The 18,256-nt window shown below is 35.4% G+C and overlaps 2 protein-coding genes and 1 pseudogene across 5 annotated transcripts in view; 2 read left to right on the top strand and 1 right to left on the bottom strand.

Annotated features, from left to right (window-relative positions):
- The window catches only part of LOC121244775, a 19,209-nt pseudogene extending 13,841 nt beyond the window's left edge, over nucleotides 1–5,368 (top strand).
- LOC121244116 (magnesium dechelatase SGRL, chloroplastic-like) overlaps nucleotides 1–18,256 on the top strand; it is an 18,968-nt gene extending 712 nt beyond the window's left edge. For 3 of the 4 annotated variants that reach the window (XM_041142165.1, XM_041142164.1, XM_041142166.1), the window contains exons 2-6: nucleotides 15,364–15,590; nucleotides 16,444–16,620; nucleotides 16,735–16,893; nucleotides 17,409–17,555; nucleotides 17,847–18,256. In XM_041142165.1, the coding sequence (XP_040998099.1) occupies nucleotides 15,435–15,590; nucleotides 16,444–16,620; nucleotides 16,735–16,893; nucleotides 17,409–17,555; nucleotides 17,847–17,960 (753 nt within the window). In that variant the 5' untranslated portion in view covers nucleotides 15,364–15,434 and the 3' untranslated portion in view covers nucleotides 17,961–18,256. Of the gene's footprint in view, nucleotides 1–15,276; nucleotides 15,591–16,443; nucleotides 16,621–16,734; nucleotides 16,894–17,408; nucleotides 17,556–17,846 lie in introns of those variants that run through there. The other variant, XM_041142163.1, reaches the window with a different exon arrangement.
- On the bottom strand, nucleotides 7,854–13,899 carry LOC121244114 (probable methyltransferase PMT25). Its single transcript, XM_041142161.1, has 9 exons — nucleotides 13,680–13,899; nucleotides 11,666–12,565; nucleotides 11,428–11,577; nucleotides 10,300–10,570; nucleotides 10,097–10,207; nucleotides 9,825–9,999; nucleotides 8,475–8,744; nucleotides 8,178–8,372; nucleotides 7,854–8,084 (listed from the first exon to the last, which is right to left on the bottom strand). Exons 2-9 carry the CDS (start codon nucleotides 12,527–12,529, stop codon nucleotides 7,856–7,858), a joined length of 2,265 nt encoding a protein of 754 aa, XP_040998095.1. The 5' UTR covers nucleotides 12,530–12,565; nucleotides 13,680–13,899; the 3' UTR covers nucleotides 7,854–7,855.

Raw genomic sequence — 18,256 nt, 5'->3', positions numbered from 1 at the left:
AAAAATGAAATGAGGTTGACTTTGAAAACATGAATGTTTGTTTTTGAAAAAAAAATCTGAAAACGACCTCAGATGTTTGTCCTGCATATCCATAAATTCTATATAAAAGAAAGTATTTTCTGTTATGACTGGTGTAGACATGAGCTAATTTTGTGCATTCTGTTACTAAACTATGCAAAATGAGCGAATATGAAAATTTAAAAATTTTTGCTGTGAATAAATAAAGATGTTTTGAGTCTATTCATTTTGAACATGTGAAATGATCTGAAGCTGTTCAATTTTTCGATTTTGATATGATATGGCATCTAAAAATCTTGGCATGAATTTATGATATCGTATCTGAATATGATCTGGTTCCGATGTTGTTTTGTTCTGTTTCTGTTAAGGCCCTGCCACGGGTATAATGGTGGTTTATATCCCTACCACGAGGGTGAAACATGGTATAATGGTAGTTTGTAACCCTATCACGGGGTTGAAACATGGTATACGGCCCAGTCACGGGTATAATGATGGTTTATAACCGTACCACGAGGTTGAAACATGGTATATGGCCCAGTCACGGGTATAATGGTAATTTATAACCCTACCACGGGATTTAAACATGGTATCTGTCCCGATAAATGCTCCGATATGATATGAAGAAAATATCTCAGTTTATGATATGCCGAAGGATTTTTGAATAAGAAAGTTTTTCTGAAAGTTTCGTTCTGATGTTTCATAACAAGTTTTGTTTATGTATTTTGAAAGAAAATGTTTTGTTCTGCATACCGAACTTTATAAATGCTCATGTTTACATGCTAGTATAATTTCTCTGCTTACTGAGTTGTTGATAACTCACTCATTATCTCCACAATATTTTTAAGATATTTTGATGGTTCAGCTGAAGAACAAGATTATGAGACATTGAGTGAGATGATTTAAGTATGGTGGATTAAGCATAGAAAATTTTTCTGAGTATTGGCGATTTTTATTAAGAAATTTTATTGTGTTCTGACTTGGCATTTTGAAAAATTGGTTATATTGAAGAAATTAGTTTGAAACGAAATTTCTATATCATATTGGTAATTAGAGTCTATTATTATATTATTGAAATGTGAGTTTAAGTTATAGGAAGTAACTCTTCGACCCCTGCGGGACTGTGGCATTACAGTAGCTCCATAAAGCCACTACCTTGGAAAAGTACACTAATTACTTAGTTGAAAAGGTTTAATTGTTCTATGATCAAGTAAATGTAAGGGAAAAGTACCTCTCGTTTTATAAGGAGGCCAGAGGCCATTCAAGGCTGATCTTCCCGGCGGGCGCAAATAAAACATATCATGGCCGCTCTGCATGGATTTTCTAATTTCCTTCCAAATACATGCCCATCAAAACTTCAGCATCTATCTATTGGGAGATCTACTTCTGAGAACACAACAGACAAAACTTTTCCCCTATCAGAGAGAGAAGGGGTGTGTGTTTCCCAAGGACGGTGCTCTTGCAAGTGATCATCATGAGATGGGTCGTTGGTGTCGTATTAATATCACAAATGACAGCTTCTGCAACAGCAGCTCCAATAGCAAAGCCTAACTGCACCGACCGGTGTGGAGATGTTGAAATTCCATATCCATTCGGCACTTCGGAAAGGTGCTATCTCGATCAAAATCACTTCGTCAACTGCACAAACGATTCCTCCGACAAAACCCGTCGGCTACTATATGAAAATGTCGTTCTTCTGATCATTTCCTTCGAAGATGGTCATTTTGAGTTCTCAGGACACACTGTCTATGAATGTTACAACGAGTTGGGCACCCTTAAGCAGGACAAAAGCTATTACTTTGTAAGTTTCTCCGATTCATTTTCTCACACCCAAAACGTGTTTGTGGCCGTTGGTTGTGACACTATTGCTTACATTAATGGTACCGAGAACAACACAACCTTCTCCATGGGCTGCATGTCTATTTTTCAAGACATGACCGATGTGGCCAATGGGTCTTGTTCTGGAATTGGGTGTTGCCAGTTAAACATTCCAAAAAGATTGAGGAATTTTACTTTCGAAACAAGGAGCTTTACTCGGCACAAAGGAGTATGGAAGTTCAATCCCTGTAGCTATGCTTTCATTGTTAAAAAAGATGCTTTCAGTTTCTCCACCAAATATCTTCACGATCTAGATTTGGTTAAAAAGACGTTTCCGGTGGTCTATGATTGGGGGATCCGAGATGAAATGTGTGAATTTGCTCGCGCAAAGTCGAACATCATATGCGGAGGGAACAACACATGTTATGATCCCGTCAACGGGTATGGATACCGCTGCAGATGCAATCTCGGTTACAATGGAAACTCATACCTCCCTGATGGTTGTCAAGGTATATATATGTGTGTGGAAAATGATAGAGCTACCGAGAGTTAGGTCCCGGCATGGTCCGGACAACTTTTTTTTTGCTTAGTGGTTAAGAATCTATTTTTTTAACGATATTGCAATTTTTTTTAAAAAAAAATTATCTAAGGATATAAAAAAAAATATTAAAAAAAGAGGATTTGGCGGCCTTCTTGGGACTAATGCTCGGGCTACATGACCCTCGGTGGGTGTAGCACTACTATATAGATATAATTAGGATTAAGATTCTCTATTATCGTTATCCGAATTGGAGTGTCTAAAATGGAAGTAAAGAAAGATAAACACAGAGTTGATTCTATAATATTATACATTGCTCATTTAATGTGGTTTGAAAATTTCATTGACAATAATAACTGTTGTAGGATCCATTCTATGTGTCTATCTTTCTCTGATTTAAAATTATCAAGTTCGACCAACAACATGATAATATATTTTTCAAATATATAATTAAAATAACATCTAAACATTAGATTGTCAATGAGGGAAAAAATATCTCATCAAGTTCTTGTCTGAATTTGACAACCTTAGGTGAGATCGGAAAGTTTGAAACATGAATTGAACACTACAACATTTATCACTCATTTAATATTATCTGAAATATTTATACGAATAGCAATAAATATTACAGGACTTACTTCATATGCCACTCTCTCATACTTAAGGCCCACAAGTTAAAATAAGAACTTGAGGGGACCTTAATCCCAGAGAGGGAGTTTTGGGCCCCGCACCTCTAGACAGCTATTCAAGTCATTTTGCCCAATCTTGTCTAGAGTTTTTTATTGAACTCTAAGTTTTAGAGTTTAAGAGAGATATATAGATGCATGAAGTGGATTCTATAACATTATTTCTCAACTTTAAATCTTAGAATTAAATTTAAAAAAAAAAAAAAAAAAAAAAAAAAAAAAAAAAAAAAAAACCTCTAGAATGTTATCATCTCTATCCGCCAACAAAATATAGAATATAGATAAAGGCAAAAGCTATTCTTCGTGAATCTCAAATATTAATTGTAATTCGTGTGATTTTCTCCTTGCATACATAGTGATCACATTTATTTATATTAACTAAACTGCTTACTTTAAAATACTCGTGCTTGATATGATGTTAAATTGTTTCACAGACATTAACGAGTGCCATGATACAAGAGATAATAATTGCACACAGCCATAACACTGTATAAACACAATCGGGAACTATACATGTTCTTGCACCAAATGGTACCAAGGGGACGGAAGAAATGATGGAACCGGTTGTGTTGTGAATCTCCCACTGCTGATTAAGATGGTTGTTGGTAAGTATATTTACTATAAGTATTTATGAATGTATGTTTTTATATATATATATATATATATTAATACATTAATTCTATGATTCAAAAAAAATAAATAAATAAATTCTTTTACAATTAAATTTTAAGATGAACAGCACTTAGAAACCACCCATGCAGGTAGATCTATGAATCTTCTAAGATCCCAAAATATGGAGTTGGCCTTACATTCGATGATTTATTCATTGGACATCTTCTTAAAATTTGAATAGTTGAGATCTACTCATTTATTCACCTCAATTGATCGTCTTTATGTATGCATAATAAGATGTGTCTAATGATTTTTTTTTTTTTACTGGATATAAGCCAAATTCCTAGATATGTTGTCTTATTATACATATGTGACATATTTGGTTCTTTAATTTTTAAAACCGTTATATATTTGACAAAATTGGAATAACAGCTTTATTTTAATTTGTGGAACTGCATGTTCAAATTATGTGTAGGTATCGGCATAACCCTCTTAATGCTACTAGTTGGAAGCTTTTCGGTATATTGGGGTCTAAAGAAAAGAAACCTCATTAATCTCAAAGAGAAATTCTTCCAACAAAATGGTGGCCTTGTGTTACAACAACGGGTCTCTAATCACCAAGGATTGATGGAACCAGTTAGAATCTTCAATGCAAAAGAACTTGATAAGGCCACTAATAATTACGACAAGAGTAGAATCCTTGGCCAAGGAGGCAATGGAACGGTTTATCGAGGAATATTAATAGACAATAAAGTGGTTGCTATTAAAAGGTCCAAAATTGCTGATCAAATCCAAATTGATCAATTCATAAATGAAATTATTGTGCTTACTCAAATAAACCATAGAGATGTGGTTAAACTATTGGGTTGTTGTTTGGAAACAGAAGTGCCCTTATTAGTTTATGAATTCATTACTAATGGGACACTGTCTAACCACATACATGATAATAAAAAATAAATAAAAAAAAAATTATCTTTGCTCTCATTGGAAAAGCGTTTGAAGATAGCAATAGAAGCTGCAAGAGCCCTTGCATACCTACATTTTGAAGCTTCCATACCAATTATACACAGAGATGAGAAGACTGCAAATATACTTTTAGACGATAATCTTACAACAAAAGTTGCTGATTTTGGAGCTTCAAGACTAATTACTCTTGATCACACATGATTAACCACATTAGTACAAGGAACATTTGGGTATTTGGACCCTGAATACTTACAGAGTGGCCAATTAACAGAAAAAGTGATATCTATAGCTTTGGTGTTGTTTTGGAAAAATCATTGATGGGTGAGAAGGCAATTTCTTTGGACAGTGCAGAAAGTGAGAGAAATCTAGTAACATATTTTGTTTCTGCACTAAAAAATGATCGCCTACTAGAAATTATTGAAGGCCACATTATCAATGAGGTAATGTTGAAGAGTTAAAGGAAGTTTCTTATATTGCAAAAAGGTGCTTAAGCATAAAAGGAGAGGATAGGCCTACTATGAAGGATGTGGCAATGGAGCTAGAGGGATTGAGAATTAAGGAAAATCATTCACATGAGAAGGCCGATCTCTACAGAGAAGAAACTGAGTGTTGTTCACTTGATGCAACTACAAGCTATTTGAGTCTTGATGCTGGCACTGCCAATTCTTCGACCAGTACCCCCATTGATAGCATGGGAGATCAAGTTTTGAAATCAACAATTGTTTGTAGATAATTCCTCAGTCCTGAAGACAACCTCTTTCTCCACCAAGCGTCACGGCTCTTCCATCGCTACCCACCACCGACGACTTCATTCTCCCTTTTTCTCTCACACTTTCTTTACCATCTTTTTCTTCTCACTCACCTTTTATAGACCCTCATGATCAAAGGCTACGCAAGTGTCCAATTTGGTCTCCGCTTTTGTGAGAGCTTGTTCTTTTGTATGTCCAAGATCAAGTATTTAATTTTCGATGCATTTGTGTGTAAAAATACTTGTAGAATCTTAATGTTTGTTTCTGTTTCACCCCTACTTTATAAGTATGCTCAAAATAAAAAATTCCACATCATGCTAACATTGCAGCTCAGGCAGGCCATCCCCGAAAAGTTTTCAATCATAATTCAGACTCGCCTCATTTTGAACTTTGAAGCACCCTGGGCAAAATAACTGTGCAAACATGCTCAGACTTAATTGTTGATATCCCCCTGCCATAGGCTCTACTCTGGTGACTCTTGTATATTCCACTACTAGTCTTATTCAGGACCTAAACTTTGAATAACTAAAGGATTGCCAGTTGTTGCATGGAAATTAACTCTGTATCCCATACACGTCAAAGTCCTAGTGTTTGTACTCGTGGGGGTGGGGAGCTGGTGTGCTTTTATTGTTGGGTGTGTCCACGTATCAATCTCACTGCTTCGAAAATATGCATGCAGAGTGCTTGTTGAATATTAAAATACTTGATTGTTTTTTTCCTAATATTAATTAGTTTTGGGTGGATTGTCCCCTCGCGGTCCGATAAGTGATATCAAAGCCAAACGCCATGGGTTTAATTCATAAGAATTTCATTGTGAGGGAAAGATTATTTGGGTGTATCAATCGAACAGAGCATGCAATCAGGACCAGTACCACACAAACAAGCAAAAGAGGTGGGAAAAATGAAGGATTATGAGATTGTTTTCCTTTATATGAAGACATGGATTCAAAGAATGCAGTATATTAACTTCATATAGACCAACTTATGAGTCGAAGATAATAATACAATATCGTAATTTTATTTCATTAGTTTTGGAGAAAAATATGGATTACAAGAGGCATTACAGAGAAGAAGACTAAAAATATTCATTATCCTGAAAAGTGATTGATCACTGGCATCATACGAGCAGTGCCTCTCAAAGAATATGAAAGTCTATCTGTTGAAAACTGTCTTTTTTATCCTCCCCATACTGAAACTATCCTCTATAAACTCATTATATTATTGAATGCAACTCGATTGGCTTTACATATGACTATTATCTGCTGAAAGTAAGCAAATCTACAAGTTTGTGAGTCTGTTCAGAGCCAAATAAGATTGACACAAGTCCCTGTAAAGACTAGTTTGCAAAGTCCTGCATGTTTCCTTCCTTCTCATCAGTGCAATTCCAAAACTGCATTTCATACGCTCAACTGAGAGACGTCGAATTAGAGTTCTTCAGATCACAACTAGACCTTCCCATCTGATGAGAGGAGGTCCCCGTCGGCCTTCAAGGTGTTGGAAGATGATGAAGTTTGAGAATTGGTGCCTTTGGAGGGGGATGAGGAAGGAGAGGGAAGCTTCTTGGGCAGCATCTGTTCCCAGTATTCCTTAGGCAATCTTGATGCTTCTGAAAGGACAATGAAAGCAAGAAGAGTTATCAAGATCAAGCACTTGTGCCTCCAAGAACCTAACATGTTGAATACTCTGGAAATGGTCATGATGGTGCTCCTTTAACTTTCAAAATCTGCAGCTTTAGAGTGACTGTTGCAGCAGACATGTTGAGTAATGTATGGAGACTGCCAACTTGGTTGTTTGAGGAAAGATGACTAAATGGCAGACAATGTGGTATTTGATAATTCTAACCTTTTTAAGCAGCTCAAGTTGTTGCTCTCATTATCCAATATACAAGTATAGAATTTGGTTGAGTGGTGTAGTTGTTTAATCTTCTGTCTAGTAACAAATCTTTGCTGTCAGACCTACTGAAGTGATATAATTTCTAATGTCACTTAAGCAATATGTGATGTTTATTAAAGAAAATTGTACCAACTTGGTCTGCACTTTTTGTATGGATGCATTTTCCCTTCTCGGTTCTTAGGCTCTCAGCCATGTCTGGTTAAATTACCGAGAGTTCTAAAGTACAAAAATCTGAAACTTGGATATAATAAACAAGTGAATTAAGAATGAGAATCCCGACAAAGTTGAGGTGAGGTGGTATTTGATTACTTACCCCCAATAAAAAGTAGGCCCTTCTCATGGGATGATAAATTTTTTTAATCGCATGGAACTGATCACTTATAAAACAAGATAGGATTTGCTATTTTCTTCCTCAAAAGTGTTGCTGTCGGACAATGTTCCGTAATTTCATACACCATTATTATCAGCACACGCTTTCATGATTAAAGAGGGAGGAGGAGGTGTTTCTTCTGTTGAGAACTTGGCTGAGAAAACTATTCTTTCAATAGCCTGTGCATAGCTTCTTCTTCTTGCCATGCTTAAGCAATAGCTGACATAATTGTATCCATCTCTGTGGGACGCCACCATGTCTTCTGAACACACAGCAACCCCTCATTGTCTTTTGAATAACTAAATAGGATCTCCCACTGTAAAGATTTAGCCATGTTCTCCACTTCACCAATGGTTTCATCATTGTCCCGTACAATCAGCTTTCCTACTGGCCTAAGGATCCTGTCAACCTCTGCAATCACAGCCGTTAAGTTACACCTGTGACCAGAAAATTGAGACATTTCATCAGATAAACATAAGAGGTCTGCTTTGATGAATAAAACATCCAATGATTTACAAAACATAACAAACCTCTTTTTAAGACTGGAGAAAAGATGATCTGCATGGAGAAGATCGTAAGATCTCGGGTAGGTGTTAAATGATTCGCACCAGTCATGATATATTCCGAATAGACCACGCTCATATATTATTGGGAGCATGTCTGGAGAATCGATCGGGACTACATTCATAACCCACACTTCCAAATCCTTCATTGCCGCAGCAAACCTAAAAGAATTACCCATTATAGAAATCCACTCTTTTATAAGCGCCTGCGAGGGATATTGATTTTCATGGAAATGAAGTTTTCAAGAAAAGTATGCCGCTTACCCTCCATATGCAGCTTTCATGTCCATAACATTTCTCACAGAAGACCAGCTGATTCCCATCCCTTTCAAATATGATTGGGAGACAACAGTTTTCCAGTGATTGTAGTCAGCAGTGAAATCCTCAGGAGTACCCTTGCCATGGACTCCAACCTGAGAATGCAACCAGTAAGGTGGTTTCTCCAACCTTTGAGGCCATTGCTCAGGCCAACGAGACCCCCGCTCTGATGCATTGACTGGCACTCTGTGCATGCACGCTTGCATTGCTACATTCCTAAAAAATACACTTGTAGAAACACTAAGTGACAAGTACTCACCATTAAAAATTCCAATTGTATTTTAAATACAGAGAGGTTGTTCTGCAGAAAAGTGAAGCAAATTCTGGAGCCAGTGATCTTGCTTAGATAAATAAGATATCAATAAAGATAAACATATTTTGGCAGATGTAATCACCCATGCTTTGGTAGTTTCCTATTCTCATGTTTTTAACTTTTCCCATAACCACTACAATGAGAATAATATTTTAAACGCAAAACATAATGAATGTTTAATTTATGAAACTACAACTTCTAGCATTCAACTCAGTGCATGTAAATTAAGTAATCTTCTTCCCATGTAGAGAGTGAAGGGGAAAACCATAAATATCCTTAAATCTTTCTCAAATGCTTAGTCAATAACACACTACTCAATTAATATCCAAACACCAATGGTAAAATTGTTTTTAAAAAACCATTTTGTCTAATAGAAGTGAATTGCAGAAAAATACAGCCATGTAATCTTAATGGGCGGAAATGAATCTGATTTGCAAACGCCAGAGCATATAGGTATGAAATCAATAACACGATGTTTCATCTGATACCCACCAGAAATCCATAGAACCTCAGCCTAATTTATTACATATATATGGTGAAATGGTACTGCCTTTCATCTCCCATAAGATTTCATTTTTGTGCAAGATATAATCTATTAAAAGAAATTTAGAGTAGGTCACAAAATAGCAATATAAACATAACAGCTTGTAATTAGAATAATTATTTGTCAAAAGTATGAAAAGCATTACTGTCTCCACCTAAATTAAAGAAAACATATTATTTAAGTGTCTTTTGTTCACTTATAACAGGGACAATGTAATACCCCAATGGAAGGTCAAAACCACATGGCCTATACTCCAAAAGAACTAGTCAATGATACAACTGGAGCCTCATTAGAACCTTATAAAGAGAACGAACTTCTCTTTTCCAAGCAATGTGGGATTTCATACACCACCTACCTTTAATCTTATCATATGAGGTATCATAGACGACAACACCACTATAAAACCAATATGTTAAACCATGGGGAAAAGAGGTGTTACCAGGCTGCATCTGGATCATCAGATTCGTTGCAAAGGGGAGGCTCATTTTGCAGTCTTTCGTCATAGCACTCATTGGAAGTGGGTTTTCTGTATATTGCCGCACTGACACCATTTAATTTGTCCTTTCCAATCACCACCAGATCCCAGCACATTGACTTTGTTAGCTTAGACATTGCTGCCATCAATTACCACGGTAAGAAAAAATAGAAAGGCTTCTAAAAATCAATCCCACTGTCATTACAAGAAACCTCCGTTAGAAAGATATATTCTACCTTTCCAAATGCCAGAATCTTCAGGATTCTTTCGATACACCGGAGTAGCAGACCAGACAAAATAACCACCAGGTCTCAAGACACGATTCAGTTCCAAGAGAAGTTTACCGCCTGTGATGTACCTCAATATTATTTTAGACGACAAAAGATATATATCTGGGAAAGAGAGTAAAAAACAGAAGAAAGTGGAGGCAAAATGTTACCTTCAATGTGCCAAGGGACCCTACAGCGTGAACAGTGAACAAGATCAAATACAGCACTAGGGAAGGGAAGTCTTTTTGTGCCCATAACTGACAATATAGCAGGGATTCCTCGTTCAAGTGCAAATTGTACTTGAGCTTTGTGCTCATCTTTGGGAGCAAATGACATTGCAAGAACATCTCTTTTGAAAAGATAACCTCCAAAACTCGCCACTCCACACCCAACATCCAATATCACATGGCTTCTTTTCCCCCATGCAATTGCAGGAAGAGACTGCATTATCATACCAACATCCATCTTATCCATTAAACTTGTCAGATAAGAAATAGAATCTCAACATGACATGCAAACTGGACTTAGAGAATAAGAGAAATTTCAAAACAAATGGTAAATAAACATAAGTAGATTACACTTGATGGATGTTCAAGATTGAGAAAAAAGATGATGTCAAGGTTATATAAAATTGGTGTCACGATAAAATAACAGAACATCACTTGTGTTGAGTATTATGGAGAGAAGAAATACAGAAAAGTGCTTGTTTCTATATCCAGCCCTCACTCTATCCATTCCATATATGAAGCAGGAACATTCACAAAAGACAAATATTTTGGAAAGGGACAGCTGGTTGGGACACCTCATTCTGCTCATCAAGACTATCTATTAGTACAGTGCAGATGATCCAAGAAAGTCCAAAGAGGCCACAGTTTCTTTGGCAAACTTGTGTATGCATATTAATAAGAATTGCACTAGTGAAAACTTATGTAGTGTACAACAAGAGACATACATAGCTCCAGGTCAAGTTTTAAAGCTTCCTCTTGTTAAGCACCCAGCCATGAGCTAAGGGAAATAAGAACTGGACTAGTTTACAATCTAAAAAAGGAAGATGGGGGGGTTTCTGAGGGTTTTTACACAGAATGAATATATAAATAGGTTTGTATCTGCACCAAGATAGGAGCACTAGAATATCTGACATGAGCTACAAAGTACCTCATTTATGATATATCACAACACTATCTCTGTCCCTGATACTTTTTAGACTTGTATACGTACTTTATGAAATTAGATTCAAGAAAACAGATGGTTATCCACAAGATGCAGGTACAGCATAAAAGAAAGCTGACAGGGCTCACTTTTTGGATCAAATCAATGTAACGAAGAGCACCATGTTTGAACTGAGTTCCACCGCCAGGAAAAGTGAGGTATTCACCAGTAACTTTAACCCAGTTTTGGCCCCCCTTAAAGTCTGCGAGCTCTTTGTGGGGAACATTACGATACCATATCTGCATCAGGAACCAAACAGCAATTTTCAACATCAGGTAAATTAGTTTTTCATTAATGCATTAGATGACAGATGTGACGTTATAATACTTGATCCCTGCTTTGAGGCCACTTAATCGGCCGTCTATATCCTTTAGGGAGAGGAACAAGACATGTTGGAGCTTCATCAGGACAGTGCCTTTCTCGATGTTCATAGTGGCTCGTACTTGGAAGCTTTCTAATAGCTTGCCAATTATCAAGGCAAGGGATGTAGTCTGGCCCAGTGGTTGCATTACAAAGTTTCCAACTGTAGCCGCTGAGGTCCATAGTTATTGAAGATTGTTGTGATTCCTTCTCATTCTCTAACTCTATTACTTGGGTCGACCAAGCCCCATTTTGAGGGGTAGTATCATTCAAAAGTTCCGACCGAGCACCAGAATGGAGAAGCTCAGAAGTATTCTTTTCCAAATGCTTATCATGATTTTTATCAATCATTTCCCCGATGGTCTCACTAAGCACTTTATCTTCCTGCTTTATTCCATCTTGACTTTCCACTGTCTTCAGCTTCTTTTCACCCTCAACCCAATCTGATTCATTCTCATCCCGTCCCTCCTCTGACTCTGTCTGCTCATTGTCAGGTTTCTCTATTGTAACCACTTTGTGCTGATTATTCTTGGAAATATTCCCAGACTCCATTTCAACTATGTCTTGGTCATTTCTGGTATTGCCATCTCCATTTGTAGAATCCTCTGGAAAAGAACCAGAACTGTCCTTAAATTGCCTATAACTATTTTCAGTCATCGTTGGATTTACGGCCTCCTGATAAATCAAGTCCGAATTTTGAACTGGAACAATGGATGACATTAAAGTCCAAATCCCAACAAAACAAAATGCAATGAATATCATGATAGGTATGGTCGAACAGTAAGTTGAAGACTTCCTCCCGTCAACTTGGGAATACCTCCCCCGAACCATGTTTTCTAGGTGCAGATATATCCCTATTACATGCACCTAGCGGGCAATAACACAAAATCAGCAAACCCAAAACAAACCCCCTGAAACTCAACCTCAGTTTAACTCTGTTTTGAAATCTCTAATTCTTCATTTATTTTTCCAGATTTCTTTTCTGTAAGTACTTTTTTCTAGAAACCTATACAACCGGATGGTCTGGACTAGCAATGAAAACCAAGAACCTTTCAACAGAAAATTCAGAGGGCCCATTCAAATTTGAATATAAGGTACTATTTGTGAAAGTATACTTAAACCTCAAGGAAGAAAAGAAAATCACAAATAGGGTTCAAAAGATGGTAATTTGCTAATGAATAAACAACTTCTGTAGGAGGTTCCTCAAAACATAAACTGAAATAAAAGAAAGACTTATATCTAATATGAGACTTCAAACCAAATGGATTATAACAAGAGAACCACTTCAAGTGAATTTTCATCATTCAAGTTTAGCCCAAATCTTTATAAAAAAAATAAAAATAAAACTTTGATTTTGTAATTTTTTATCCAAAAAAGTTCCCAAGTGTAAATATCTATCTTTTCTTTTTAATTAACGATTTATTACCTTTGTCAATTCAACCCATTTCTTATTCTTTTCGATTCTCCACAATCATGATTTTGATCAGGAAATATTAAGTTTTCGGTTGAAGAGAAAAAAAAAAAAATACTATTTGTAATTCATTCATGACCTATAACTGCTATTGACACACACACACACATACATATATATATATATATATATATATATATATTATGAACAAAAAAATTGACCATCTAAACATAAGGTTGGCCCAGAAAGATAAAGTAACACTCCCCCCGCTAGTAAGAACCAATCTTTCAATATTAACAAGACCGAACTTCACCCTCAAAGTTCAATATAACATTTCCAAATCAATACTCGAGAGCAAACAATAACTTCCGAAGCACAGAGTGTAATAAGAAAGTTGAACTCAGAAAAAGATCACGCGCACTACATTACCCTCCAAATAGTTCTGGAATATGAAGCAATACAAAAAGAAAGTGAACGCGATCACATCTAAACTATATTGGCTACTAGCAAAAAAAGGTGATAAAATGAGGGAACGTAGATACAGAGAAGGATTGTTTTCTTGAACTGTACCCTTTTTTCCAATGCGTGATTGGAGTGAAAAGATCACGAGTCTTGCGTCGTTCTTTTGTTGTTCTAATGATGAAGAACTGAATAGAGAAGTAATGAACTGAGAAGCAGAGTTGCCATTGTGACCAAGTACAGAGTACAGAGAGAGCTAGCCTGAGGCCTTTTAATGGCAGACAGATTACCTTCCATTTCGGTTTTAAATTTTCATTATTTTCCTTTCGCAGTTTCGCGAGTGCCCAAAGCAAGGAACCTCGTTGATATATCAATAACGCTGTGTTTGGATGTTAAATTAAATTGAATAGAATTGAATTGAGATGATAAAATATTATTATTATTATTTTAAAATTTAAATAAATTAAAATATTTATTATATTTTATGTTAAAATTTAAAAAAATTATAATAATAAATTAAGATGAGTTTATGTATCAAATGAAACTTAAATCTTCGACGATTTATTATTATTTTATTATTAGTAAAATAAAAATTTATTTTTAGTTATTTATTATTGAGTTTGAAAGAAAAAAATATAAGGGTAACGTGAGGTTTTTTAAGAATAATGATTTTTGCAGACTTAAGTATACAAATTTTGGGTAGACCATTTGTAAAAAAGTGAATCAATCGAAAAAACAAAGCAAATAAAAAATCACTTTTTTTTAGTAGAGTCAATTTTTTTTTCGCAAAATACCTATGTGAGACTTACATACCTAAAACTTATACTTGTTATTATTCTTGTAGTCTTTTGTTTTACTTCTTAATTGAAAAAACTCATTCTCTATTTTAATTATGTATTTTTTAAAATACCATAAAAATTATTATTTTTTATTATTTTCTAATTTATTCAAATATTTTTTTGATGATCATGTTTGTTATACTTTGATGTTTGGTTTAAAAGAATTATTCTACTTTTAAGTCGGTGTGTACAACATACCATTTACATCACTCAAATTATAAGATTTAATTTGTAAGATTCATATTTTAAAATTTATCTTTCAAATCAAATTATATTTTATTAAGCATATAGAACATATCTAATAAAGTGATTACATGTCATATTTTGATTTAGAAAATAAATTTTAAAATTTAAATATTACAAATCAAATCTTATTATTTAAATAATGTGAATAATATATTTTACACACTGACTTGATAATAGGATAACTCGTTTGAAAATTAAGTTACGAGTCCTATTATTGATGTACACTCCAAATGGAGGTCTGTGATTTTCTAATGTCATAAAACATTTTTATTTAAAATAAAGTTGTAAAATAATTATACACGATGTCACGAACCATAATTAAGCATTTCTTATTTAAAAAACTTGCTTGATTGCCAAACAAGGCCTTAAGTCTATTTTCTAATGATTTTCCTTTATGGGCTGGTATTTCTGAAAAAAAAGGGTTTGGACCTTAGCAGAATACTCGCAAAGGCTATAGACCCAACAAAAGCCACGTAGTCGCATTATCCATCCATAACTTATCAAAATCTGAAGAATTGATGATGACGTGTCATCAACCATTTTGCTCCACCACCAATCAAATTGCTCCAAACTTCTTTTCAATTTTTAAAAAAGGGAAAAAACAATGTGTGGATGGAACGTTTTGACAGAGATTTTGGAACGTGGGTCATTGAGAAAACTGTCCACATGACTCAAACTATGAACTACGTTTCTTCACACCATTGTTTTTATGAGATGAGCTTTAGAGAAGACAATGGTGGGGTGTGAATGATGAAGAGAAAGATTGTGTTATGCATCTTCCATGGCCTGCCATTGTGCTTATTATGCTTTCTCACTATCTCCACAGAGGGATTTCCTCAACAAAACAACAAAGTTAAAGCCATCAAGTAGATTCAATCCTGTTCTCCTTTCTTCCATAAGCAATGCTGGAGCCTCCTACAACACTCTTGTTTCTGAGGTGCTTTTTCTTTCCTATCTCTGTGTTAATATACAATGTACTTCATGTGATGGCAATTTCACTGGTTTTGGACATGGGCATTTTGATGTTTGTGAGCAGTAATTTAGTCAGCAAAATTGGGCTCACTTTTTTCACGTTCTATTCCTTTAGAGCTCAAATTGCTGCCCTTTAAACCAAGAATTAATCATATCTCTGCTAATTATACTATTGTACACCATGTTTCCTTCAGAATACAGACTAAAATCGTCTGTAATGTCATACTTGTGTCATTGAAAGGTAGGAATAAGATTGATGTCATTGATCTCAGTAATTCTGTTAAGCCAACTTGCATTGTTTCTTGTCTTTCACTTGCACTTCATATAGAATTTAGCTCCACAGTGAGAATAAAACTATTGTGCTACTTTGCAAGTTTCTTCAGTTAGCTTTGCTTTCATTATGTTTTAGGAAGTTAAAAGAAAAGAAATTCTTGGAATTGAAAGGTTTCACATTTATACTCTCTTTTTTGTTTTCTCAGAAAGTAATAATAGAATTTTTCTTTGGAGAATAAAAATGAAAGCTAATGAATAGGGTTCTTATTCACCCATCCTGCTCGATATGTTTCACCAAAATCATGTATTCTATATCAGTTATGGTATATTAATTATGCAGATCCAGTTCCTTTCATGTTGCATGCCCCATAAAACAGCTTAATAATTTGAAAAAATCTCTGAATGCATATTGAGGTTTGTTATCTGTTTCCAAAACCTTGATTGCTTGTTGAAGCAGCGCAGACACAACTTGGTTAAGTTCATTTTGCAGAAGTTCTCACTGTTGTTCTTAGTTGCCTAATTGGGTTATACATTCTTAATAATAGGCTGTTAGGCTTTTGGGCCCTCCAGCAAGATTCGAAGCATCAAAGCTGAAAGTTGTTTTCATGGGAGAAGAGTTGAACAAGTATTCGGGAATTATTCCAAGAACCTACATCCTATCCCACTGTGACTTTACAGCTAACTTAACCTTAAATATCTCTAATGTCATCAACCTTGATCAGGTATGCACTGTTATTACTTACTAATTTGGTATTTAAAATTTGCACTTGATGTCTAAACTGCACATAAGCAGACATGACGACTTGTAACTTTGTTTGCCTTCTTGTCCATGGCAGTTAAATGGGTGGTATAATAAGGATGATGTAGTTGCAGAATGGAAGAAAGTGAACAATGAAATGTGTCTCCATGTCCATTGCTATGTCAGTGGTCCCAATCCCCTGCTGGACCTGGCTGCTGAGTTTAGATACCACATATTCTCAAAGGAATTGCCTTTAGTAAGTCTGGCTTTTATGACTTCAATAACAGTATCCCATTTGTTTTCGAAGGGGCTTCAGATTAACTAGGATATATCTAGTAGATGTTTGACATGGCAACCACAAGAGAGCAAAAAGTGTAATGCCAATCTGGCTGAGCCAATAGGCATTGCTAGATATGATAGAAATGCTATTCTCTCTCTCTTTTTTTTTTTTTTTTTGCAGTAATTTGCATATACTAAGACCGATGTCTTATCCATTTTTAATGAGAGATTATCAACAATTGCCATGCTTTATATTAAAATTCCCCATACCACAATTCCCTACAACAAGAATTTTATTGAAAAAAAAAAACCAGAAAGTAGGTGATATCGGCATAGACACCATCTATCCTGTGCCTCGACACAAATTCATTACAATCACTGCAGAAATGAATATATCTTTCTCCTCCTCTGTTTATATATAGGGTAAAATGTATATGGCTGAATGAACTTCACATTAATAGTGGGTATGATTTTCGTTTTGATGCAAAGCAGGTACTTAAAGCAGTGCTACATGGAGATTCAGAACTTTTTGGAGAGCATCCTGAGCTATTGGATGCCTTGGTTAGGGTATATTTTCATTCTAGTTCGCGAAAGTACAACCGTACAGAATGTTGGGGGCCTCTCAAGAATGCTGCAGAGGTAAAATCACACATCACATTTAGTACTCATTTTAGTAGCAGTGTCCATTGTGGAGTCTAGTTATTAGCTTCAATCTCTTGAATCTGTAATTGAGTATCCAATTGTTAGAATCAAATCAGCATTCTTGCCTTATTTTGCTTCAAATCACCATTGAATGTTTCATTTGCTTCTAACACCAATAATTCACACTTTCTTTGGAGTTACTAGGATTGTGGAAATCAAAGTATTTCCTTTGACACGAGAAGAGAGTGAATCATCATATCATATCCAATTTTTTAATCAAAATTTCAGGGAATGCAAGGGGACCAAATCCAAGGTTTATTAAGTGGAAGAGAAGACCGTTTTAGGCAGAAATGGAGATGCCCAAAATCCATCTTCCAAGCTCTTTTTGCCTTCCTTCTTTGAAGTGCACATAATAGGCAACTTAACATCAAAGGGTTTTCTAATCTTTCATGCAACAAGGACTACAAATTTTCAGGTGCCAGAGCCAAAAAAGCAGGATTCATCATTCTTAGTGAAACCTTGAGAAGCTCTTTGGGAAGTGAAAAACGCCAAGCTCACATCACATAAGAAATGTGGTATCACTTGGTTCTTTACAATTCACACATTTGTTCAAATGGAAATATCGACTCACAATTGATGTGTTGCTGAGACCATTTCTTTCATTTGTTGAAATAGAAAATTGCTGATGTTTCTGTGTA

The sequence above is a fragment of the Juglans microcarpa x Juglans regia genome, chromosome 8S (genome assembly GCF_004785595.1).
Source record: "Juglans microcarpa x Juglans regia isolate MS1-56 chromosome 8S, Jm3101_v1.0, whole genome shotgun sequence".
Classification (NCBI taxonomy): domain Eukaryota; kingdom Viridiplantae; phylum Streptophyta; class Magnoliopsida; order Fagales; family Juglandaceae; genus Juglans; species Juglans microcarpa x Juglans regia.
Note: the sequence above shows the minus strand (reverse complement) of the source record. Positions and strands in the feature narration are given on the sequence as shown.

What these genes read in the sequence shown, in the direction of transcription:
- LOC121244114 (XM_041142161.1), bottom strand. Translation starts at nt 12,529, where the DNA reads ATGGTTCGGGGGAGGTATTCCCAAGTTGACGGGAGGAAGTCTTCAACT. An exon ending in GATGATCCAGATGCAGCCTG is followed by an intron (nt 8,745 to 9,824) that starts GTAACACCTCTT and finishes TGTATTTTTTAG; the next exon opens with GAATGTAGCAATGCAAGCGT. An exon ending in TTCTCCAGTCTTAAAAAGAG is followed by an intron (nt 8,085 to 8,177) that starts GTTTGTTATGTT and finishes TTCTGGTCACAG; the next exon opens with GTGTAACTTAACGGCTGTGA.